The 25000-nt window shown below is 42.4% G+C and overlaps 3 protein-coding genes and 2 long non-coding RNA genes across 5 annotated transcripts in view; 3 read left to right on the top strand and 2 right to left on the bottom strand.

Moving 5' to 3' along the window:
- Window positions 1-1507: 1507 nt before the first annotated feature.
- LOC135115425 (glutamic acid-rich protein-like) lies at window positions 1508-12583 on the bottom strand. The gene is made up of 17 exons (XM_064032209.1): window positions 12422-12583; window positions 11521-11591; window positions 11008-11187; window positions 10290-10536; window positions 9898-9963; window positions 8960-9273; window positions 8050-8191; window positions 7586-7666; window positions 7295-7396; window positions 6973-7083; window positions 6196-6288; window positions 5708-5786; window positions 4894-5016; window positions 4590-4729; window positions 3882-4181; window positions 3590-3795; window positions 1508-3413 (listed from the first exon to the last, which is right to left on the bottom strand). Exons 2-17 carry the CDS (start codon window positions 11559-11561, stop codon window positions 3380-3382), a joined length of 2259 nt encoding a protein of 752 aa, XP_063888279.1. The 5' UTR covers window positions 11562-11591; window positions 12422-12583; the 3' UTR covers window positions 1508-3379.
- A 630-nt stretch (window positions 12584-13213) lies between these two features.
- Window positions 13214-14705, top strand: LOC135115429 (uncharacterized). Its single transcript, XR_010275993.1, has 2 exons — window positions 13214-13695; window positions 13883-14705. It is a non-coding gene; the product is annotated as an uncharacterized LOC135115429 (long non-coding RNA).
- Window positions 14706-17938: 3233 nt separating this feature from the next.
- LOC135115644 (uncharacterized) lies at window positions 17939-19135 on the top strand. The gene is made up of 2 exons (XM_064032567.1): window positions 17939-18265; window positions 18986-19135. Exons 1-2 carry the CDS (start codon window positions 17939-17941, stop codon window positions 19133-19135), a joined length of 477 nt encoding a protein of 158 aa, XP_063888637.1.
- LOC135115427 (uncharacterized) lies at window positions 18034-24479 on the top strand. Its single transcript, XM_064032215.1, has 6 exons — window positions 18034-18265; window positions 18986-19098; window positions 21988-22036; window positions 22489-22571; window positions 23236-23425; window positions 23856-24479. The coding sequence occupies exons 3-6, from the start codon at window positions 22009-22011 to the stop codon at window positions 23972-23974; spliced, it is 420 nt and encodes a 139-aa protein (XP_063888285.1). The 5' UTR covers window positions 18034-18265; window positions 18986-19098; window positions 21988-22008; the 3' UTR covers window positions 23975-24479.
- LOC135115428 (uncharacterized) overlaps window positions 20713-25000 on the bottom strand; it is a 62729-nt gene continuing 58441 nt past the window's right edge. Inside the window, exon 3 of the long non-coding RNA XR_010275992.1 lies at window positions 20713-21153. This is a non-coding gene — a long non-coding RNA (uncharacterized LOC135115428). The remainder of the gene's footprint in view (window positions 21154-25000) is intronic.

The raw sequence follows: 25000 nt of genomic DNA, 5'->3' as shown, positions 1-25000 counted from the left end.
TCTCTCTCTCTCTCTCTCTCTCTCTCTCTCTCTCTCTCTCTCTCTGTGTGTGTGTGTGTGTGTGTGTGTGTGTCGTGACCTTAAACCTGCCAATACATCCTTTTCCAGAGAGAGAGGAGAGGGAGAGGAGAGAGAGAGGAAGAGAGAGAGAGAGGGAGAGAGAGAGGAGAGAGAGAGAGAGAGAGAGAGAGAGAGAGAGAGCCAGTCAGTCAGACAGACATGAGAGATGGGGGGGAAGGGGGGACTAGGTTTGTATTGAAACCGAGATAGTGAAACTGATGACCGCGATTGTGCGAGGCAGAGAAAGTAAAAAATAAACTCTCTCTCTCTCTCTCTCTCTCTCTCTCTCTCTCTCTCTCTCTCTCTCTCTCTCTCTCTCTCTCTCTCTCTCCGTAGACCCAGGTGAGATAAGACATGGTTGTAGGAGGGGATGCTTGCCCTTGGTCTAGCCTGAAGTACTCTCTCTCTCTCTCTCATCATAACTTGGCAGAGAGAGAGAGAGAGAGAGAGAGAGAGAGAGAGAGAGAGAGAGAGAATTTCCATGGGCTAACTTCCTACCCGTCCAGTGTTTGCAGGGGCCCTCATTCCTTCATCAATCTCTCCCGCCTCTTCCCCTCACTCCACCTTGTCTTTTCTCACGTGCATTGTTGAGTGTTGTCGCCTCCTTGCCTGGTACACTGCTAGTTATCTGGTTACACGTCCACTATAGGTTAAATTTTATAAGTTGTTTTCTGTAGTCCACGTGCTCTTTTCCTGTTCTTCGTTATGTTTGAATTATACTGAGAAATGTAAACAAGGAGCATTCAAGATTGGTAAATTCTTGTATTATTTTTGGTTATGACTTTTCATCTCATTTATCCAGTTAAATCATACGAGAAAAATGCTAAATATATATACTTAAAACCCATAAGCACAAATATTCCTACACTGTAACATTCATTGGTGAAATCTTCGTGGTACCCCAAAAAAATGAATAAATAAATAATAAAGATAGTAATAATAATAATAATAATAATAATAATAATAATAATGATAATAATAATAATAATAATAAATTAGTCATTTTGTGATATTCTGGGGCAGTTTCTTTTTTAGATAGCTCACGGTAGGTTACAATTACAGCTATGATAAATAATGTAGTTAATCATAAAGAATACAGTTAGCTATGGCTCTATCTAAATTAACTGATTAGACAAATTTATGGAGGAGAATGATACGTGGAAATAGGAATGTTTTATACAAGGACTGCCACTGCCTATACTTGTTGCATTAAACCTTATCTGACCTCATAAGCAGGTTGAAGATGCAGGCAGAGATCTGTTATTTTTTTTATGTCATGTTGAAGATATGCATTAAAAACTCCTCTCCATTCATTTTCATTATTCGGTCATTCTTCCTTACTCTATAATCATTTTTTTTTTTTCACGTAGCTTTTTTTCCTCTGCCTTTGTGCCATTCTTGCATCAGGAGTGGGAAAAAAAAAAGGTACAGGGTTAAAAGTAGGACGATAATTCACTGCCTTTATTTCAGTATTGTGTAACAGGCTGATTCACATTGATACAGTTTGCCTTGCCACATACACCTTACAGATCTACATAAGGTGCGCATATTCACACACATGGAGAGAGAGAGAAAAAAAAAGAGAAAAAAAAGACAAAAGTAGTTACTCGTACATCTCCAAAAAAAAGTCTTCCTTCTGCGGTGTACTACCCTAAGCAAAATAAAGTCACTACCTATGCATGGTCCATTCATAAAAGGATGTGTTACTTTCTGGTTTATACTGTACTAGCATACAAGAGGACTTAACAGTATACACATAACCTGACTCCACAATGTAGCCCACGCTCCCCAGGCTACATACTGGCCGCCTCCTCACTCCCACCACCCACAGCTGCCACAGACACAGCATATTATTAACTCCTGCAGTGCTCATTTGCTTCTGACAGACAGTAAGTGCTGGCTACCTAATCCACCGACAACACACATACGGAACTGCTGCGCCAAAATAAACATGCATTTGTACAGAGGTGTGCTGTGAAGGGCTCCCTCTCATCAAGGTACAGTCACTGCCAATCGTCAACTAACTCCTTATCCCGCTTCCACTGTGGTTCTCCTCAATCTAAGTTCCTCTGATCCATTTATAATACATCAATTGACAGATTTTACGAAACATCAGCAGATTAAAAAATAAATATATAAATAAATAGAGATGGGATAAAGTATCTATCTCTCCAGCTAAGAAAGGCAGCTAGTTAGTGTTCATCATGCTGAGAAACCTGAAGAAATGACTGAAGGGAAACATTAACACAGTGAAATGGGAGTGCAACAGATTAACCCACTATTGGCCGTGACTGTGCGAAATAATCCACACTGAACTGCTGCTTGCTATGCTTGTACCTTTTCTTCAGCACCACCATTAACACTTATACAGCCTGGACTTGTGTCAGCGGTGCCAAACAGGAATAATAATCTAGGAACAATGACTTCCCACATCAACATCCATCTTTTTCTAGTTTTCTCATTAAGTACTTTATCAACCATGAATTTGCCAAGCACTGATAGGAACTTTTACTTCTCCCTTTGTGCAATGTAATACCCAGCCCATCACTTCCTGTTCTCCGGTCGTGTATTTAACTTCTACTTGTCTCTTGCTTTTGCCCCTTCCTTCTCTTGTTGCTTATACACATTTCAACCTCTATTCCATCAATACTTATACTCTTTTTCCACTCATGTCTGTCAACTTTTCTCCTCCCTTCTATTTCTCTTTCATTTGTAACTGCCTTTCCTGCTGCCTATCAAAATTTTCATCCATATCCTATTTTCCTTGCTAATCAACACTATCTTATCATACAATCCTGTCTTCCCCCTCACTCTCACCACAGATTCCCTACAATTGGTTTTCCCTGGCAATGATTCTCCTTGGCTCACATTTAATGCACAGGAATAATAATGCAAGGGAGAGAGAGGGAGAAGGAGGAAGAATAAAGAAAAACACTTACATTATGTACAATAGGAGAAAAATGTTTGAGGAAAAGACAGAAAGACATCTCTCCCAGGTATTGTGGAAATGAAGAGATCTGTTTAGTGAGGGGAAGGAAGAAAGGAAGGGGAGGGAAAGAGGGAAGGAGGGAGGGTGAGAGGAAGATAGGAGTAGGGAAGGGATAGTTTTGTAGTGTTGAAAGGTAGATGGGAGTAGAGGAGGGACAGTTTTGCAGTATTTACCAGTTGTCTTTTTCATCCTCTCCTTTCATTTTCTTTCCTTACACTTTTCTCCCTTCCTCTCCTCTCTTTTTCCTTTCTTTCACCTCATTTTCTGGTTTCATAAGAGCTACCTTTCCTTCATCTTCTTTCACAAACCTTTTCCTGCCTCCAGTGTCACTTATGCATCTTCATCTCTTCCACCTTCATACTCACTGGGGTTAATAGAGGAAGAAAGAATTATTATCAATCCACAAATCTATTTCTTGCAAACATAGCACAAGGAAAAACAACAGAAATTAATTGAATGAGAGTGAAGAGGAAATTGATATGTATAAATGTATTTCTTCTTCAGTTTGATCTAATATAACTGTTTACTAATGATCCTTACCAGTGAAGGCCATCCTCATCAAAGTCTTCCCCTTCCTCTTCTAGACCTTCTATTATTCCATCATCTGGCTCTTCCTCCTCCCCATATTCCCCTTCCATCTCTTCATCAAAGTGCTCCTCTTCACCCTCTCTTTCCTCCGCTTCCTCTTCATTACCCTCAGCAGCATCTTCTTCCTCCTCTTCCTCCTCCCTGGGGTATTCCTCTTCCTGCAGTAAACATATTATTGTTACTCTGTAGCCTATGCTTGTGCTGCTGTGAGAGAAGAAATGTGGGTCATGTCTATCTCTCTTACCTCAAACGACTCCTTCATTCTCTCTTCTCCATCCTCATCTTCTTCATCCTCTTCCTGCGCTTCCTTGTTCTTCCTTGCACGACTGCCTCCCACAGCTGCCGCCCCCAAGACATCCTCCTCCTCTCCTTCTCCATCTTCCTCTGCCACATCTACTGTTTCCATGTTTGCAATGTCCTCATCTTCTTCCTCTGCATCTTCTTTCTTCTTTGCTTTTCCCTCTGTGCCCTCCATACCTTCCTCTTGAGCCTTGGCTGCCTTCTCCTCCTCCTCCTTCTTCTTTCTTTCTAATTCCTTTGCCTCCTGGAAGATCAGTGGTGTGTTTACCCACTTTAATTTATTTCCCCAGTTTGAGTCTAGTTTATATATCATTCCTTTTCACTGTTTCCATCACTTCCATTTTCAATCAGTGAACCATTCTGTTTCCAACTTCAGCCTATTCAAGTGTACTTCAATGTCTCTCTCTCTCTCTCTCTGACTCTTTCTTTTATGAATCACCAAACATCCTTATCGCTAACCACAAGAGTTACACAATCTTGCACTCATAACTTCTCTCACCAGTGCACTGTGACTTTACTGATGTGACTTCCTATATCAATCCTTTCCTCTGCATATCAAAAACCTTCCCACACTGACCTCCCTTGCTGGCCCCATATGACCCTGTTGTTGTGATATCTTAGCTCAACCAACTTTACCAGCACCTTCCCTTACCTCTATGGCAGCAAAATGAGCACACATGTTGTGGTAGTGTTCCAGGGAGCGGAAGTGATAGCGTGCAAGGCGTACACTGCTGATGCTGCAATGGCACACGTCACACTGGCACCGCGTCTCCTTGTATAGCATGTCCAGCCCTGTGTGTGTGTCCAAGGATGTGGTGAGCACATACATGAGGATAAGAAGAGGATGAAAAGGAATGAGGAAGAGAGAAAAAAAAGTAAAGCGATAAGAAATGCATGTTGTTAAGTCACAGTGAATGATAAACACAACTCAAGCAAGCCTATCTTCTCTTACACACCTAAAGGTCGCATGGGGTCGTGTGGTGGCATGTTGGCTACAGTAAGTGGGTGAAGTCCCTCCTCCTTCTCTCGCTCCAGCCCGCGTCGCTTGAACTCAGCCACCTCCTTATGAAAAGCTGCCTCTGTGGAAAGAACAAGAAATCTTTTGTACTCATCCTTGGTACACTCAGAAACCACGCAACTTTCTGCCCTCCCTTCCAAAGTGTTTTATGGCTTCCCTCAGTCTGAAGTCCCCTGATTTACTGACCATGCATTAACAAAATTGAAAACAGATAGATTCTCAACACACTAGAGGGTATAAGACTGAGGGTGACATCAACCACAAAAACTGGCAACCCAAGTTAGCAAAGTGATATGTACATGTGATATGTAACAATTCCCAACACTAAATACAGTGTATAAGTGTCTACAACAAAAAAAAAAAAGGCTTAAAAGAATAGTGAATAATGTTTACAGGTGACTGCAGAACAAGAAGAAATGTCTCAGAGTGGTTAGTGATCAAGGAAAGAGGAGTCAAACAGCAGTGAAAGAATTAACATATTTTCAAGTAAGTGCACAAAACCACCCATGCTGTTTCTCTTAACAGTAGAAGAAAATGCTAAACACAGTGGAAGACAGCACAGTATGTTATTCTACTGCTGACTATGACAAGGCACATCAAATATGATCAACATGCTTGTCATGACTCACTCCTCTTTTGTCTTAGCCCATAGATAAGGTCACACAAGTAAACACCTCACATAATGAGTACCCCTGCCACCCTTTGTTCCCCTCGTCAGCAGGCAATTCTCCACAGGCAGACCACATACTCACCTTCCTCTTTCCCTGAAGCTCTCAGTTCTTTCTCCTTTTCCTTCTTTGTCTGCTGGGCCTCATCATATGCAATCTGATTCTGTGTACAAAAAGGATTACTGAGCTTATCTTAAAAAGCTATTACATCATCTACAATCCACACAACCTTCATAAATTGAGAAATACGACCTTGTACTCTAATCTATTCATGTTAACATGCTATTTCATAAGCAATGCAAGTGGAGTTAAGACCCACATTCAGAAACACTTTGCTCTCTCACCAAGACTATTCTCAAAGGCCACAGAGACGATTGGCCACATTCTCAAGATTGTTTCTCCTGTTCATAATGTAGAAATCTTATTAAACTGTCACTAGAACCATAAAAACATCCTTAAAAATTGGTGCAGGTTTAATTAGTCTTTTGAAAGTAGTGGAGGTGCAGCACCAAAGTGTTCAAGAATGTCGTCCTGTTTCAAGCAGCAGGACACCAGGTGAGGGGTGCACGTACCTTCAGGTGGCGCATGGAGAGGCGATGCTCCTCCACATTGGCACGGTTGTACAGGTAACCACAGCACTGCATCTCCATGTAGCGACTCACCAGCTGCAGCACAACACAATACTCTTAACACACATGAGTCTCCCTCTTTCCTTCTTATGTCTACTAAATTCCTGTCCTTATTTCCATGCTTCTCCTTGCTCTTCCTTATACTCTTTCATTTCAAATTCTTCCTTGTCCTCATCTCACTCAAATATGGAAATAGAAGTATAACTCAGCCACAGTTATCATCTACATAGACACATACAAATGTAACAACGCAAACTGGCTCCATTAAACCTTTCACTGCTATTTGGTACATCTTTCTTTAATAACTTATCACTCTGAGACATCTTTAGTTGTTCTGTAGTCACCTCCAATCTTTACACTGGATACAAGTTGCAAAATCTATTCTTTTTGATCCTTTATGTTCTTGCAGATGATTATAAAGATTTCAAGCATTACTTCTGGTAATGTTAATTGTTTTGCATCACAGTAAGACATGGACAAACAACAAAAATTCCAGATTCATTTATCACCCATTTACCCACAAAGAGAATTAGAATAGAGTAGAATGTAAATGAAAGTAAACTATTCAGTAAGCATCTCCTTATTCACGCAGCTCAGCCATCAGCAACAGAACTATCATCACAACCCTGACTCCTCCAGTGAAAGAATCAAGGATGTCCTCACACTCATCTCATGGAACATTACATTTGAGACCATGCTGGCAGGGGTGAGGGCACTGACCGTATGTTCGATGGAGTGGTAGTGCTCCTTGGGGTGGGTGTTCATGAAGCAGACACACTCGTAGCACCAGTGGGCCTTCCCTCGTAGTCTGGTCCTCCTCTTGTTGGCCAGCTGGGGTATCAAAGCAGCATTTATCCACCATGAACTGATACATTTAAAAGTTATAACCAAAACAAGAACTCTATAACTGATGCCTCATTCTACTTTAAAATGTCTGCCTGGAAAAAGTGTGTGCATTCTTCACTACCATCACTGCTTGAAAGAACACTGTAATAGGTGTTCTAAGGCCTGCACTCCACCAGATAAATCTAGAGGTACTAACCTTGGACTCGGCAATCAGCAGGTCCATGGAGGCAGCACAGCGGGCATGAAAGACATGAGCAATGCGTTCGTGGTTCTTGCTGCCCAGGTGACTCAAGTAGGCCTGCCGTGCAAAGGATCATTACTAGATGGAGCATCACTGAATGTACAACAGAATAACATTATACTTATAGAGGAGCAGAGAAAGAGATGGAACAAATCGTTAAAAGATAATGGCAATGGAGAGATGATAGAAAATCAGTGAAATATAGAAAGACTGACAGAAAATGGCAAAGAGATAAAGAATACTTACCTTAATATTAGGAAACTTGGTCATGTCACACATATGGCACTTGAGGGCGGTTCGTGGGAACACAAAGTTGGCCTGTGGGGTCTGTGGGGGACAAAACCATCATGTTGTCTGTGTAGATATGGTCCATGTGACTTCCCACACCCACCCACTTGTACAATTATATGCTGGACATAAAGACATTGGTCAGACTAACCGCATGATCGCAATGAAATAATTACCAATCACCATTATATAACTACAGTAATAATTCATGTTCATTATTAAAAACACAATAATGAGAGATGCCCTTATCAGAATTTCCTCTAAGACTGTGTTAATGTTGCTTCGTGCTGCACACTGAGGGGGCACCACAAACACCCTGGATGACCACCTCAATGTCCAATATGAATGTGTACAAACCTATCACTTTTCTGTATTGAAATATACATCATTAAAACAAAAACTCCACAGCAAGATAAACTTACATCATCTGTTTCAGCTTCCTTCTTTTCTTTCACTTCTTCTCCCTTTTCCTCCTTTGTCTCCTTCTTTACTGATGGCTGCTCTTCATTCTTCTCCTTCACTTCTTCTGATTTTTCTTGTTCTTCAGCTGCCTCCTTCTCAGTGCTGCAAAATGAAAACCCTCTAACATTGGCCAGGGATGGGCCACACAGTAGATAAGCAGGCAAACTACCAGCTCTCCTATCTTTGACTCAGCTGGGTAGTAATGACTGCTTTACAGCCAAACTTCAACTCATACAAACACAAACATCTCACAAGATGGAGGATCTTTATGATCACTTATTCCCTGAGCTTGTACTTAAGATGTGTTTAAAAGCTGCAACATATTTGTGACTTCTGCTCAAGAGATTGGCACGTGTGACAATGGTACAGGTGATGTAAATGATACCCAATGAAGAACTTCTGGTACCTCCACTGAGTCTACCCAGGCACCTGCCAAAATACACACTCACATCCAGAAGATACACGCATGCACGCAAAAAGGGAAGCAACCACATGCACACCCACACACATTTGTGGACACACACGCACACTCATCCATGAATACTGTGAACATACCTCTTTCTCCCCAGAGATCTGTGGGGAGCAGATTGAGGCATCCCACAAAAAGAATATCAGGACTTGCTGGTGACAGGGCAAGATGTGGCCCTGTCTCAATCATGCTCAGGACTTGCTGTATATGGTAACTTATTACCTGTGAGTTACTCTCCATGTGTGTTAGGTGTGACCCTAACACTGTACACACTGCAGGGTACCGAGGGACCAGAGGAGGCAGGGAAGGGGTGACTGCACCTTTTTTACAATGTTTTATTTGGAACACTCTTGGTAGTGGTGGTGGAGGAGGTTTTGGTGAGAGAGTAAGTGACTGCTTACCTTTGAGTGCCCTCCTCCCCTGCAGTTTCCTCTGCGGAGGCCTTCTCCTTTTCCTCGTCCCCTTCTCTCACTCTCTTAACTCCTCCTGAAGTCTTTTTCTCCAAGTCCTTTTTCTCCTTTTTATCAGGGTGAGGCATCTCTGATCGGGCCATTTCCATCTCCCTCAACTGTGAGTTTGACATCTTGCGGTAGCAGTGGTGGCTGCGAGGAACCATCCCAGCCCTGCCCTGATCCCAACCCCGGTACTGGTGGTGGCCTGGGTAGGGTCTCTCACGGTAGGGATACTTGTGCATGTGTGGAGAGCGCGCCCCATCCTGTGGAGGAAGACACTCGCCACTCAGATACCCTACACAGGCAGGGGAAGTTAAAAAGGCTTGATGCAGGGAGGCAAGGGCTCCCTCGCGACATACACGGGCGACACTCTTCTTGCCGCAAATCCTCACCAGGGACACCGACTCTCCTCATTTCAGGACCGGAGAACACGTGAAAGGGAAAAGCAATGAGAACACTCTCTCATGGGGGGTCAAACAGTGACAACAGCAACACCAGGAGGTGCACTGCATGTCTGGCAAGGGGTAACAACAAGGTATGGGCACAGCATTCACCTCAGCGGCTGTCTTGCAGGCTGCCGCGCATGCCAGACTGGGCTTTTCAAGACCAACCAAAAGATGTGTTCATGGAGAGGTGGGAGTTGATTTGAAGATGAAAAGAAAGAGTAATGAAGATGGTAATCATAAGAATCATGATTAAGATGACAGTCAGAGAGTAGAGACTTAAGAGATAAAACAACCAGTCTAGACAGGCAGGACAACAGCACCAAGAACAGAAAGAGTCAAGAGGGATGGCAAAGTGATAGTGGTAGTAGTGGTAGCAATCAAGAGAAATCATCCTCACAGATTCACTCACTCACTCCCTCACACACTGGCGCCAACACTCACCCAGTCGAGGCGCCTCATCTTCCTGGCAGGCGGCCCATGGTCCCAGTGGTCACGCTCAGGGGCATCCTGTCAGGGACCACAACATTAAAACTGACCTACCCTTTTATGCCCTTCCTAAGTAACCCTAACAATAATGATGCCTCTCTCTGTGTAAGTCATTCATGTTCATTAAAGCCTCATGTCTCTGCAGGGGATCAGCCAAGACAATGCAAATACTACAATAAATTAGAATATAAATGAAGTAAGGTACTAATTACATTTATATTTTGGTCTACTGTATGTACTTAAATCACTTTTTTCTTTTTGCAGGCAGGTTGAGTTTATGAAAGGAGAAACATTCCTTGTGTCACAATACTCAGCACAACAATAATGGCAGCAATGGCAATACTCACTGAGCTCAGGACTGATTTCAGAATGTCTAGGGCAATGCGTGACTCCTTCCCGCTGATGTGACCAAGTTCTGTGAGGGACCTGATGAAGTCTGGCCCAATGCGTCCCTCCCCCCCTCCCCTCCTGCTGTACTCCTCATTGCCCCGGCCCCCCTCCTGCCAGGACTGGTGGTGGTGGTGGTGGTGGTGTTGGTGGTGATGCTGGTACTGGTGTGAGCTACTGCCACCAGAGGAATACCTATCACGGTACCTGGGATGGTGGTAGTGTGGTTATGGAGGGGAATGTGAGGATTATGAACCACTGTAAGACAATGTTAAACCACAATATGCAAAACAACAGGACTGACTAAACATTTACTGCTCTTAAAAACTGTACATCAAAATATTCAAATTAGGATCAACTGATGATATTTTCTAAGTGCATTTGCAAAATTTTGATAAGCTAATGCAAATTTTGTAAATTTAGGCCAAAGTGAGCTTCAAAAATTTCAAAATCAGAAGATCATAAACCAATACTGGTTTGTATGATTGAAGTGCCTCTTGTTCCAAAAAATCATTAAGTTTTTTCAGTGATCACTTCAGCAGTGCATCTGATACACACTAGCTGCCCCACAGCCAATTGACGGTAAGGAATAGAGAAAGAAAATGACTAAAACACTGGCTAAGAGTTGGGCACATCATTAAATGTGGTGTCAAACAACAAAAACCTGCAGCACCTTACCTGTGGTGGCTGTAGTTGTCTTTGTAGCCTCTGGAGGGTCCCTGCCTGCTTCCTCCTTCACCCTCATCATTCCATCTGTACCTGTCATACTTTCCCCCTCCCCCTCCTCCATGACTGTAGCCCCTGTTGCCCCCTCCATCTCGTCCCCCCCATCCTCCCATGCCCCCCTGCCCATGTCCTCTGTGGAAGAAAACATTTTTTGCTCTAAAACAAATTTCAAATTTTGAAAACTTTCTTAATTGAACCTTGAAAGTCCTGCTACCAATCCTGTACTATTCTAAAAATTTCAACAACAAGCGAGATAAGGTGAAAAGTTTAACTCTTCATACTGAATTCTGAGAGAACACAAAATGCATTGTACAGTAGCATTCAACCTAACCTGGAGCTAGAGCTACACAATGAGAGAGAGAGAGAGAGAGAGAGAGAGAGAGAGAGAGAGAGAGAGAGAGAGAGAGAGAGAGAGAGAGAGAGAGAGAGAGAGAGAGAGAGAGAGAGAGAGAGAGAGAGACTAACCTGTAGCGATTCCTGTCGCCCTCAGTGTGGTATCCCGGCATCCTCTCAAGATGCACTCAGTTGCTGCTGACCTATAAAGAAGTTGACAAAAAACTAATACAAGTGAAAAAAAAAAAGAAATGTACAATGCATATATCCTATAAAATAAAATCTCACATCCTTAAAAAGTGACCATACCTGGGCACACGGATAATACAGAAATAACATCAGCATCATCACCTTCAGACTAGGTTAGGTGTGGTTTGGTTAAGTTTAAATTCACTCAGCTCATTAATTTCGTAAATCCTTTCAGTGAGTAGATCGTGATTTGAAACGGCATTATACTTACCCTGAAATAAACAGTGGGTGTCTGGAAATTAGCAGGCTAAGCTTATTTCCAAAATCCCCCCTCCAACAAGAAGTATCATTAACAGACCTTGCTTGAATCTGCTGGTTCAACATAATGTACACAACTCAGTCCTTCATTCTGCAAAACTCTTAACATTACTTCCCTGGGCCCGGCGTGTCTACAGACTTGAGCTGCCCCACTACTTGACAGACCATTTCCTCAACCTGCTTGACTAGCCAGATTAACAGAGTAGCCAATCAGGTGAGTAAACTAGCTTTGTATCGTGTGGTAGTGATGACAACACAGGAAAGGGGCCTCGTGCCACTCCAGAGTCCTGCTACCTTTAAGGCACGCGGCAGGCACGGGATAAACACAAAGTTATTAGGGGAACCACACACATACACAACTTTGGGTGATACGAACAAGCCCCGCGTCACACCAGGGCGCCAGGGGACAGAAATACAAGGGCTGAGAGGGCCGGGGGGCAGACTGGTGCCCGCCAAGACGCAGTAATTCCCCGCCGCTATTACTACCATTCTACATGTACACCATCACTAAAACACCACTGTCTACCTGTTCTGGCTCCGTGCTGTCTTCCTGCCGCTGTGATGATGGCAAACAGCTCACGTGCAGATCCAGATGAGAAGTGAAGGGGTTGTATTTGGTATATTACGACCCGCGCTGTCTGCCTACCTTCCTCCTCTTCCTCTTGTGACCTCCTCTCTCCCCTCCTTCCTCCCGGCAAAGGCCCGAGACTGCTGGAAATAATAACATTACTTCTCTCCCACCAGGTAAATAGGCATAGAACCAAGTAAATGGCACAAAAGAAACATTACATCATCATCAAGCAAATGTTTACTACCAATATAGATTAAATATCCGTACCAGTTGCACTGGCTTGGGCCTGTTTTACATCTTGACGTGTGGTTTTAGTTTCTGTATGTGTATGTGTGTGTGTGTGTTCTTATGCCACAGAAACGAGAGTAAAGTAGAGAAATGAGCTCATTCATCATCATGGTCTTAGTTTTACCTGAATGTGTGAAATATATTGAATCACACAAGGCAAGGAATGTGTACGAAATATTACTACGGGTTAAAGTTTGGGACAGCGGCGGTGCTGTCACCTGACGGCGACGCAAATGATCAAAGAAAACGTTTTAAGGGGTATCTTCGATATTTCCCCGCCACCTTTCCCCCTCCCCCACCTTTTTTTTTTCTGTTTATTTTTTTCTTTTACGAATTATATAGAGTCCTTGAGCCCCAGCATGAGGTACCCCAGGTGGTGGCATAGGACGGCCAGGCTCTTTACACTGGTCATGCTGGGCCGTCACTCTGCAGGCCACGCCCCTTACTACCACACGAGGACCTCATCAACCCTCACAGCTGCAGACACAGCAGCGCGGCGTGGTATGAGGTGAGTGGTGTTTACATCACCTGGTGCATATTAGTGAGAGGTGAGAGAAAACGGTTAGTTTGGTGAAGCGAGTGACTAAATCATTGCATGACCGGTGTTCTCTTATCAATATTGTGTTTTTAGTGTTTACACTTCTTCATTATGACCACCGTAGCTGTATACAGAGAAACAGGCAGTCACAATAAGAAGAGTGAATGCAAGAGAAATTGTGGGAAATGATCCGATATGTGTGGTCCTTTATGCAGATAATGTAGTGGTTATGAGTTCATATAATATAGTTTTACCACACCAAACTAATGCCTCATATGTGCAACCTCACCCACCCCGCAACCCCACAACATGCCCCTGGACACCCACTCCAGTACTCCATCTGTTCAGTCCTGGAAGCAGCCTCATTCACCTCACTTCCTAACTTAAAAAGGAGAAATTCTGTGTATGTGAAATATTCTTTTAAGTTCATACGAAGAGCGTAGAAAACATTTAATTTTTTAACAAAATTTAGAAAGAAAAAAAATGATCGATATACATTTTTTATATAAATTTTCTTCTACTTTTTATGTTTTAAAATTCTGCAATTTTTAAGTTTTTAATCTTTCTTTCTTTTTCTTTTTTTTTTCTAGGTCCGAACCAACAGAAGTTTACTCTTGAGTTCGAAGGAGAGACTGACAAGAGCCGAGTAAACATCCGGACAGAGGAGTATTTGCCATGAGATAGCCGTGACGTGTAAATACGGAGTACGGCAGGAAGGGAGGAGACAAGGAGGGGAAGATGGGAATGGAGGGAGAGGTGGAGGAGAGATGCACGTCACAACTATTTCACGGAAAGGTTTCTTCTGTCCGGGTGTCTACTCGACTCTTGCGAGTTTCGCCTTCAAAGCCAAATGAAACCCACTTGACAATGCTCTGTAGTGTCATGCAACAGGGCACAGCGTCAAATAAGTTGTGGCAAAACGTCAGATTGATCCAACAGTTTGTTCAGAAAATAATTGCGAAAAACGATGATCTGAAATGGAAAGTTACCTACCTACGTAGTTACTTGCCTGCCTGCCTGCCATGTAAGGCCAACAGGAAAGGACACAAACACACGCAGTATATACACAATCACAAGTCAACTGAAGAATCACACAAGCATGACATTCATCCCAATTAACCTCTATTATTATGCATGTACGAGCCCCACTGCTCTCTGAATCAAGCGGGGAAGAACCTGACGAACACACACACACACACACACACACACACACACCTGTAGCTCGAGACACGTGAAGAGTGCCGTAACATTTACAGTAAGTAGCCTTACCTGAGCCTACCTGATGATTCCGATGGGTGTGTCTGGTACTAGTACATAGAATGGGATGAAAATACATAAGGAGAGAGAGAGAGAGAGAGAGAGAGAGAGAGAGAGAGAGAGAGAGAGAGAGAGAGAGAGAGAGAGAGAGAGAGAGAGAGAGGCAAAAAAGTACCGTAAAGAGTGCTTGAGACCATCTCAGGATTGCAACTCTCTCTCCTCTCTCTCTCTCTCTCTCTCTCTCTCTCTCTCTCTCTCTCTCTCTCTCTCTCTCTCTCTCGTGTTTTAAGTGAAGGTCAAAAAAATAACAGGCTCAAACTTGAGAAAGATTTAAAAAGTATGTAGAAAGAAACTAATACTCAAATATAGTTAATGAATGGGATAGACTCAGGAATGAAATAATAATAATAAAGAAGTAATGCTGCCGAGTCAATGAAAGTATGTAAAAGATTAATAAACAAATTCATGAACGGGGATGATGGGTAGGAAATAGGTAGGCGTGTTTCATGCAAGGACTGTCACGTGTGGGCCTGGCGGCTTCTTGTACGAGTAGTTACCCTTGTTGTGTTGTTTTAGTGTGTACTATGAGCGAGCGGGAAATCAATTAGTGCATTGGCAGGAACTATCACTGTTCTTGTGTATTTCAACATAAGCCTCCATTTGCAAGTTTTCGAGATGGTGAGGAAACTGGAAACTAACATCACCTATCCCGCAGTGTCTTTCACCATGTTTACCCCAATATGGTGAAACCCGCCACGGATGGAAACAACCATTGGAAAATTTTACCTAGAGTATGAGGGAAGTTCCGGGAAGAAGGAAAAGTCATGCTTATCTGGAGTAGCAACAGAAAACGTGGTGTGGTAATTACGTCAGCAAGGTCTACCGAATTATTAGGGTGGCCACTGAAACTGCCGCGTTAATAAGGAGCTTTAAGAAATTAGGCGACTTGATGCATGGGATGATAGATAGGAACAAGTAGGCGTGTTTTATACAGGGACAGCCACGTGTCGGCCTGGTGGCTTCTTGCTGCTTCCCTTGTTTTCTTGTCATGAATCCCTTAACTCATGGTTCTCAAACTTTTTTCGTGAGCGATCCAGTTTGGAACATTCCAGTCCTTCGTGACCCACAGTAAAGTAAAGGGAAAGAAAATGTGCAGTGATATATGCATTTACTTGTGTCCCCTGCGACCCACAGTTTGAGAACCACTGTCTTAACTGATGGAGTATTGTTAGAGGCTCATCCAGACACATCAATGACGCATCAGTGTCGTGTCCCCTCAGTCCTTCAGTGTCAGTAAAAAAAAAAAAAAATACCGTTACTTTGGATTCAGCCGACTTACTGACACCTGTCCGGCGCAAAACCATGTTTTGACTCTCCGTGTCAGTTTCGTCTCCGTTCCGTGAAAGCTGAATACCGTCGCCACCGATATTTTTCAGTGGTTCACGGACACCGGACGAGTGGTGTTTGTCCACAAGAATACATGATGAAATACCTATTGAATTGGTTCGGAACCATCCTGCTCTGCATGATTTGCCACAGCCAAAGTATATGGTCAGCAGTCTCAAAGAGCGTATATATCTGAAGAAAAAAAAATTGTTCCATCATTATTAATTAACTCCTTGTACAGAGGAGTAAACTCTACTTTCTCTTACCTTCCACGCTTCATGTACCGACTTTCTTTTCTTCAGCTTGTGTTCAGTCTGTTCCTCTTCACCAAAAATTATGGCAATCATTGCCAATTCAACGTCTGAAAACTTTGCCATCTTGGAAATCATTGATTTCAGGCAACACGCACTTCTGATGGTTCAAATTTTGTGCTGTTTTTCCGCTGTTTTTAAGACGAAACGCGCGGTTTTATTGGGCTGGTTTTGGGGCGGGAATCCGCGGGAAAACAGTCGTGGCAACTCGGCTCATCTGTTCAGTACTCAACCAGCCACCGTGTTAGGTAGTACGCACCTCGCTCTCCAAACTTCACAGCCATTGAATCCGGTGGACGCAACTTTATACATCCCTCCAGGTAGTACAGTAGATCATACTCACTCCAGGGATCGCTCTAAGGCTACACGGAACACGATTAATGTCCCTGAAATAGATAGAAGCGTTTGTTATGAATATACTCAAGGTCAGATGGGCACAAAATGATTGGGAGTAAAGACGGAAAAGTACGTATCGCTGGTTCAGGAAGTGAAGACTGATGTTAGTGAGTGTGTGGTGTGTTGGTGTGAGATATAGAAGGAAGAGACCGGAAGGAGGAGGATGGGGAATGACGAGGAAAGGAAGAGAAGACGAGAGAAGATGCAGTGACGGGAGGAATCCAAGGGAGAGGTGGGTGTGGTGAAGGGAAGAGATACCACTGTTATTATGAGGTGTGTGTGTGTGTGTGTGTGTGTGTGTGTGTGTGTGTGTGTGTGTGTGTTATTGTGAGGGCATTTGCTAGACTACACAAAAGGGCGCTGCCTGCCTGGTGGAGGTGGTGGTGGTGGTGGTGGGGCTGGGTTGTATTATGGGTAGGGATGGAGGCGGAGGTGATGCTATTGAGGGAAATGTGTAATCTCTCTCTCTCTCTCTCTCTCTCTCTCTCTCTCTCTCTCTCTCTCTCTCTCTCTCTCTCTCTCGTGTTGAACTTTCCCTTCACTAACTTGCATCCTCCAGGGGAGAGAGAGAGAGAGAGAGAGAGAGAGAGAGAGAGAGAGAGAGAGAGAGAGAGAGAGAGAGAGAATTTTAGTCTAACATGGTGAAGCTGACGATGATGGTGATTTTGCTGTCACTGAGGATGATGATGATGATGATGAGTAAGGTTGGCACACTTCTCACTCCGCCCACGCTCTGTCCTGATTCCCAAGGGCGGTTGCCTAACACCTATCAACGAAAACCTGCGGCAACTTGAGCAGGGCGCCAATCCACGCCAGCCAAGTGATCTGCGAGGGGCGTGTGTGTGTGTGTGTGTGAGTGTGTGTGTGTGTGTGTGTGTGTGTGTGTGTGTGAAAATGAAAACATTAAAGCTTGTGGACAATTACGAAAAGGAAATTACTGATACAATTGTTATTGTTATTATTGTAGTTGTTGTTGTTGTTGTTGTTGTTGTTGTTGTTGTTGTTATAAGAAAGATTTTTATGACGTTTAGCATATATGAATAAAATTAATTTCTTGTCTCTCTCTCTCTCTCTCTCTCTCTCTCTCTCTCTCTCTCTCTCTCTCTCTCTCTCTCTCTCTCTCTCTTAGTCATCCTGGATTCACTGCTTACATCATCATCATCATCATCATCATCATCATCATCATCATCATCTATCTCACCTTCATTCATCTGTTTCAAGTAAATTCACTTATTTCATTATCATCAACTCCTCACCTCATTAATTTCCCTCTCTAAGCAATCTCTCTCCCTACAGATGGCGTCTGACTATGGCAGCGCGACAAACCACCCACACCCCCCCGTACACAACACTGCCCTGACTGATAACCTACCACCCCCACCAAGCTATGAGGAGGCCATCAGCACCGCCCCCACGCCCAACGCCCCTGCCCCATACCATGCAACCTCACAGCACCCCGCACCATCCACAGCTCCCTATCCATCAGCCACGCCCTATTCCTACCCCATCTCCATCACCACGTGCAAACCTGTCCCCACTGCTTCTTGTCCCACTCCCCCGTATCCCGTCTCGCCCTCCTTCCCCAGGCCCACGCCGTCTCAGTCGTCATCCACCCCGACGCAGGTGTGTTTAGTGTTACTGTTTGTTGTTGGTGTGTGTGTGTGTGTGTGTGTGTGTGTGTGTGTGTGTGTGTGTTTATGTAGGTGGGACATTGGCCAAGGACAACAAAAATCCAATATATAAAGCCCACTAAGATGCCAGTTCCAGCGGTAGTCACAAATTGAAGGATAGGTGTCTTGAAATATCGTAGGAAGTGTTGTTATCATTGGTGTTGTCATGTTGCTGTTACTGCTATCACTGTAACTATCACTAATGCTACTATCACTGTCATAAGCACTACCATCATCACCATTTTCACTGTTATCACTGCCATAATCAGTCAGCATCACACTAACAGTCACTATCTCTAACACTGTCATAACCTCCAGCATCACTGTCATCACCACTATCATCAAGATTGTTATCAGTTATAAAGTGAATTAAAACTTATGGAAATTGGTGTGAAAATAAATAAATAAATAAATAAATAAATAAATAAATAAGCATGAATTGGAATTGAAATGAGATGATAAAAATGAACAGAACTCAACCCTGCCTGACTCACCATCATCACTTCAATCATCACCAGCACCACCACCACCACCACCGTCACTTACAATCTGCATAATTTTGCCTTTAAATTTAGCCCAACATGTGTTTTATTTTTCTTCTATTTACTTATCAACAACAAAAGTCACTACCACCGCCACGATAACAACCCTGCACCTGTGTCTCCTCCTACAGATCACATCCGCACCTGCAGTACTGGTCCAGCAGCCACGGGAACAAGACGGCACCTCGCCCTTCACCCGCTGTGTCCTGGTCATTGGAGCATCGATGATCGTCTCTATAGTGATGTACCTCTTGAAAGCACTGATATTCTCTTTTATGTAGCTGTGTGTGTGTGTGTGTGTGTGTGTGTGTGTGGTATTGTTATATCTTGTTCTGCTTAGCCCTTGGACAGCCTCATTCACGCTTATTGATTCATTCATTCACTCATCATATCATCATCACCATCTGTCAATTCCATAGATTTACAGTATTACATGGAATGCACCGCACCTCGTCTTCTCATGCGATCAGCGAGGTTAAGCAACGATGTGTCTGGTTAGCACTTGGATGGTGACCGCTCTGGAATATCTGGTTTGTTTTTCTATGGCTATTAGTTAATGGTGTGTGTGTGTGTGTGTGTGTGTGTGTGTGTGTGTGTGTGTGTGTGTCCCTCTGGTGCTTCTCAAAAACTATTCATAAATCTGTGTATCATAACATTAATTTTCATTATATTCATTGTATTTTTATATATTATTATGCATACAGGAGTCCTATGCTAATGTGATTAAATTATAAAAAGTGCAGTGTATACATAATTAGTAATTGTATTCTTGACCTACTGCTTATCAGTGGCAAAATATAATAACTTTCCAAAATAAATTTAAGGAAAAAGGAAAAATCTTAATGAACCTTACTCTCAATATAATGTAAGAACAGTCCCGTTTTCTACAATTTTATCCTCACATCCAACTTTTTTTTTTAATAAGTAATGAAGAAAAGGAAACTACAAATCTACTTCAACTCGCTAAAGAAAACTGATCCTACCTTTTTTTTTTTTTGTATGTACCTCAGCCACATCTTGCTCATCAAAATAATCCAAATCGAAACTGCACTGCCTGCTTTCCACTAAACCGGGGAGAGCTTCCTTCCTCCACTTTATATGGGACAAATTATACTACTACTACTACTACTACTACTACTACTACTACTACTACTACTACTACTACTACTCAAAATAGTCAAGTTACCCATAAGCAACCTTCAGTCTTACAAGAAAATGGGTGTTCAATGGTAGACTTACACAAACCTAACATATTATTCTGCTGCGTGAGGTTTGTGGACAAGAGGATATGAACAAAATAGAATGTGAAAAAGAGAGATGAGGCAGATCATAGCGAAGATATTTTGGTGATAGACTTGTAATATTGTAAGCTGTAGAATTGACAGAAGCGCATCAACATCAACAACAACAACAACAACAACAACAACAACAACAACAACATGTGAAAGATGATGATGACGATGATGATGATGATGGCGAAATAGATGGAAATGCAGCTGGCTAAGAGGTATACAGAACAAAAAAAAAATAAATAAATAAATAAATAAATAAATAACAAAACAATATAAAACTCCTTAATCAATGTTCTCTTGAATAATAATAATAATAATAATAATAATAATAATAATAATAATAATAAAAGGAAATTTCGATCGAGATACTAATAAGATTCGGCAATTTACTTCTGAAGGAGGTGGTGGTGGTGGTGGTGGTGGTGGTGGTGGTGGTGGTGGTGGCCTAGACAGAACAAAATCTGAGATAACCAATTCATTATTATCTTCATTTCATTTGATAGTAAAAACCATATTCTCTCTCTCTCTCTCTCTCTCTCTCTCTCTCTCTCTCTCTCTCTCTCTCTCGTCTGGCAGCAGCGGCGAGAGATACACGGGTTGAGTTTATAACGAACTCACACATCTGCGCAAGTGTTCCACCTCCGACGCACACACACACATACAAACACACACACATACACACACGTGCACCTCCCCCTCTCTCCACCAACACTAACAGTACTTGATCTATACGTTAACACGGAGGCACGGCTATCAGTCACCCGTCCTGACCCTCGTAACACTCGTACCTACACACCTTGAGGGACCGCTGCATACCTGAGGAGCACCTGTAGCAGTAGAAGTGGTGGTGGTGGTAGTGGTGGTGGTGATGACGTGCGGTATAGACAATAAGTGCTGGTGTTTCTCACTACGGCGAGGATCTTTCATCGTAGCAGGGACGACGCTGGTGAGTCATGAGTGCAGCCTCCTGTCAAGTGTGCCTTCCTCCTTCACTCCTCGATTTGACACTGGGAGAGGGAAAAGAGAAGTTGTTAGCTGGAGATGGTTTTGAAAAGAAGATGAAGTGGTCGTGGTGTTTGTGTGGTCTTTTCCTCCTTTTTTTTCCTTCTTCTTCTTCTTCTTCTTCTCCTCGTCGTCTTCTTTTTCCTCCTCTCCTCCTACACATCCTCCTCCTCTTCCCAGTGTGGATGAGTAATAAGGAAAACAAATTAAAAAGAACAAGTGAGAAGTCTTTGTAATTATGCTACTAGTTAAGATCTCTTCCTCCTCCTCCTCCTCCTCCTCCTCCTCCTCCTGTCAAGTAACAACAAAACAGTCAGACATAAGATTTAAAAAGAAAAAATGCTGATTAGAATAGATGATAATGGTAATAATGATGATGATGATGATGATGATGATGATGATGATGATGATGATGATGATGATGATGAATGTGATGAGGAGGAGGAGGAGGAGGAGGAAGAATATGAGGATGATGATATTAGAGGAGAGTTATATTATGTATCAATCTATGTATGCACGGTTGTTGTTGTTGTTGTTGTTGTTGTTGTTGTGCTTCAAGGTGACATTATTTATTTACTAGTTCATTTTTTTTAAATTTGCAAATATAATACGTATTAAGCGTAGTAAACATTGGCCAATAAGTATGCATCAATATATGTATGCATCTATGTATGTACTAATCACCTGCACATTTACCTACTTATCAGTCTATCTACCAACCTGTCTACTCACCCACCTGTCTATCCATCTATCAACTTATCTACCTTTTTTTTTCGCCCACAAGGAAATATCTTCCATGTAAAATCTTGTAGTAGTGTTTGTTTTTCTTCCCTTCACAGATCCTGAGTATTGCCGGTGTGATGTACGGCGTGTACCAGCTACTGACGGGTGAGCTGACGGTGGTGGTGGTAGTGATGGTGATAGTAGTAGTAGTAGTAATAGTAGGTTAGGTTAGTAGTAGTAGTAGTAGTTATTGTTGTTGTAGCAATAGAAGTAGATTATATTAGGTTAGGTTAGTAGTAGTAGCACATAAGAACATAAGAAAATAAGGGAAGCTACAAGAAGCCAATAGGCCTACACGTGGCACTCCCTGTATCAAACACACCTATTGTACCTACCTGTTTCCACCTACCATTCATCCCCTTCCAAAATTTTGTCTAACCTTCAGTAGTAACAACAGTAGCAATAGAAGCAGCAATGACAGTCTTATACGGAACCAAACACAAACAAAAGACGTAATACATTCAAATTACACCTATTACATACACGCACCTCTTATGGATGCATGTATGAATATGCATGTCTGTCTGTATGAAAGTACGTTTCTTACAAACACACAGGGTTCAAGATGGCGCTAGCTACAATAGGAATCGAAGGAGGCGGTGTGTTACTGGCCCTCCTGGTGTCCTACGGCGTCAAGGAGGTGAGTGAGGGAGGGAGAGAGTGAAGGGAGATGTTGGGATGGAGGAAGGGAGAAAGGGAGGTGTAAGGGTGTAAGGGTGTGTTGGTGAGTAAGTGGAGGAGTGAGGGAGTGAACAATGGGGAGGGAGGGAGTGAGGAAGAAACTGAGGTGGTGCATGGGTGAGACAATGATACAGGTGATGAGGAGGGTGGGAGAGCGAGTGCGTGAAAGGATTAATATGTCACTCAAAGGGTTATTATCATTTCTATCATCATCTTTCTTTTCATTGAGGATAATGTGACAGTGGTGGTGGTGGTGGTGGTGCTATCACAACAATACAGTTCAGAGTCATTCATGGCCAAACCACACTAACCACAATGAACGATTAAATAATAGAGGTCATGACAAACTACCTCCTCTTCCTACTACTACTACTACTACTACTACTACTACTACTACTACCACCACTGTCACCAATACACTCAATCACACTATCCATCTATCTATCAGTCAGTCCATCAATCTCCCTTCTGCCACTTCGTCAGGAGAAGCGAGCGGCCTTTAGATTAAGGGAGGTGCTGTCTGCGATAATACTGGCGCTGGATGGACTTTTATCTATCAATCTATCTATCAAACTATCTATCAATCTAGCAATCTATCAATCTTCCTTCTGCCACTTCGTCAGGAGAAACGAGCTGCCTTGAGAGTATGGGAGGTCCTGTCTACAATTCTGATAGTGGCGCTGACCGGGCTGGGGCTCTTCACTATTATCAAATCCTCCATTAGTGTGGGTCTCGGCATGGTCCTTGCTGCCGGCCTACAGGTGTACTTCCTCGCCATCGTGCATGCCTACGCCACCTCGGTAAGAAGCGCAGGTGGGCAGAGCGTTTGAGTAATCTGTTTATGGTCTGTTTTGATTCTGTTTTTCTGCCTTTGTGTTCGTTTGTGATTGTGTGTTGTAGTGGTATTGGTATAAATGTGTGTGTTTTTTTTTCTGCGTCCTCTTCTGTCTCTCTGTAAATAAATAGATAGGTAAATGAATAAATAAATTTTATGTTGATGCTGGTAGTGGTGGTTTTATTAATGTTAATATTCTATGACTATTTGTTGTTGTAAATACCACGTACTATCATATACTACTACTACTACTACTACTACTACTACTACTACTACTACTACTACTACTGCTACTATTACTACTACTAACGCAATCTCTTTTTAACACAGCTCCTTTTTTGTTGCTACGACCATCACTACTACTACTACTACTACTACTACTACTACTATTACTACTACTTTTTTCAGATACAGGAGATTATCACGGTGGAAGAGTAGCACCCCGACTACAACTTCCACTGGACCCACCTCTACGGAACCCACTCACCACCACCCACTTGGCTTCACCACAACACCCAAACTCGTAACTTGTTCTACCATACCCTACTCGTATCCTGCCTACCCTAGCCTGTCTAATTCCTCCTGATCTTCTCTACCCTAACCTAACCTAACCTAATGTAGCCTAATTGTTTTTCCTGATCTTCCCTACAATATCCTGCCATTTCCCCCCTGTCTAATCCTGACCTAACCTAAGCTACCGTACCCTAGCATGTCTTGACCTGACCTGAACTGACCTAACTTAACCTAACCCAAAGCTACTCTACCCTGACCTGACCTAATCTATCCTAACCTGTCTTGTCCTAACCTAACTTAAGCTGACCTGACCTGACCTAATCCAAATGAACTCTTCTCTCAAGCTGACTCGAGTAATTATGATAAATGTTGCAGTGTGTTGTAAGTTATCTAAGTACAATTAAAGTGATAAGGGACTTTGTGTGTTGCTAGGGAAAAAATAAATAAATGAATAAATATAAACTAATATATATGAAGAAAATAAATTATATAAATAAATGTATGACGTGTTGTAAGAAACTCGTGTTTTTGTTCTTGTTTCGTAAGTAATATCCTGTTGTTGTTTTAGTTGTTGTTGTTGTTGTTGTTGTTGTTGTTGTTGTTTGAGTTCTAATATCAAAATTCTCTCTCTCTCTCTCTCTCTCTCTCTCTCTCTCTCTCTCTCTCTCTCTCTCTCTCTCTCTCTCTCTCTCTCTCTCAACCACCACCACAACAACAAAAACAACAACAGATATAATATACATCACAAAATCACCTTTCCTTGTAAAAATAACGCACAAAATTACTAACAATCACTAACGCACATCACAGAATCAAAAAAAAAAAAAAAAATTAGAGGAGACGAAAAATAACATAGTTTACTCTAATATTGAGGAGTCCGTCCATAGAAAACGGTACCCAGTGAATTAATAACTTGCATAAATTTGTACATACTTCTCTAGTTTTTTTCTTTTACTATAAAAAAAATAAATAAATAAATAATCTGTCATCTAAGCTATCTGAATAAAATGCATGAATAAAAAAACTGATAAATAAGAAAA

The sequence above is a fragment of the Scylla paramamosain genome, chromosome 29 (assembly GCF_035594125.1).
Source record: "Scylla paramamosain isolate STU-SP2022 chromosome 29, ASM3559412v1, whole genome shotgun sequence".
Classification (NCBI taxonomy): domain Eukaryota; kingdom Metazoa; phylum Arthropoda; class Malacostraca; order Decapoda; family Portunidae; genus Scylla; species Scylla paramamosain.
The sequence above is the reverse complement of the archived record's forward strand: the minus strand, read 5'-3'. Positions and strand labels throughout refer to the sequence as shown.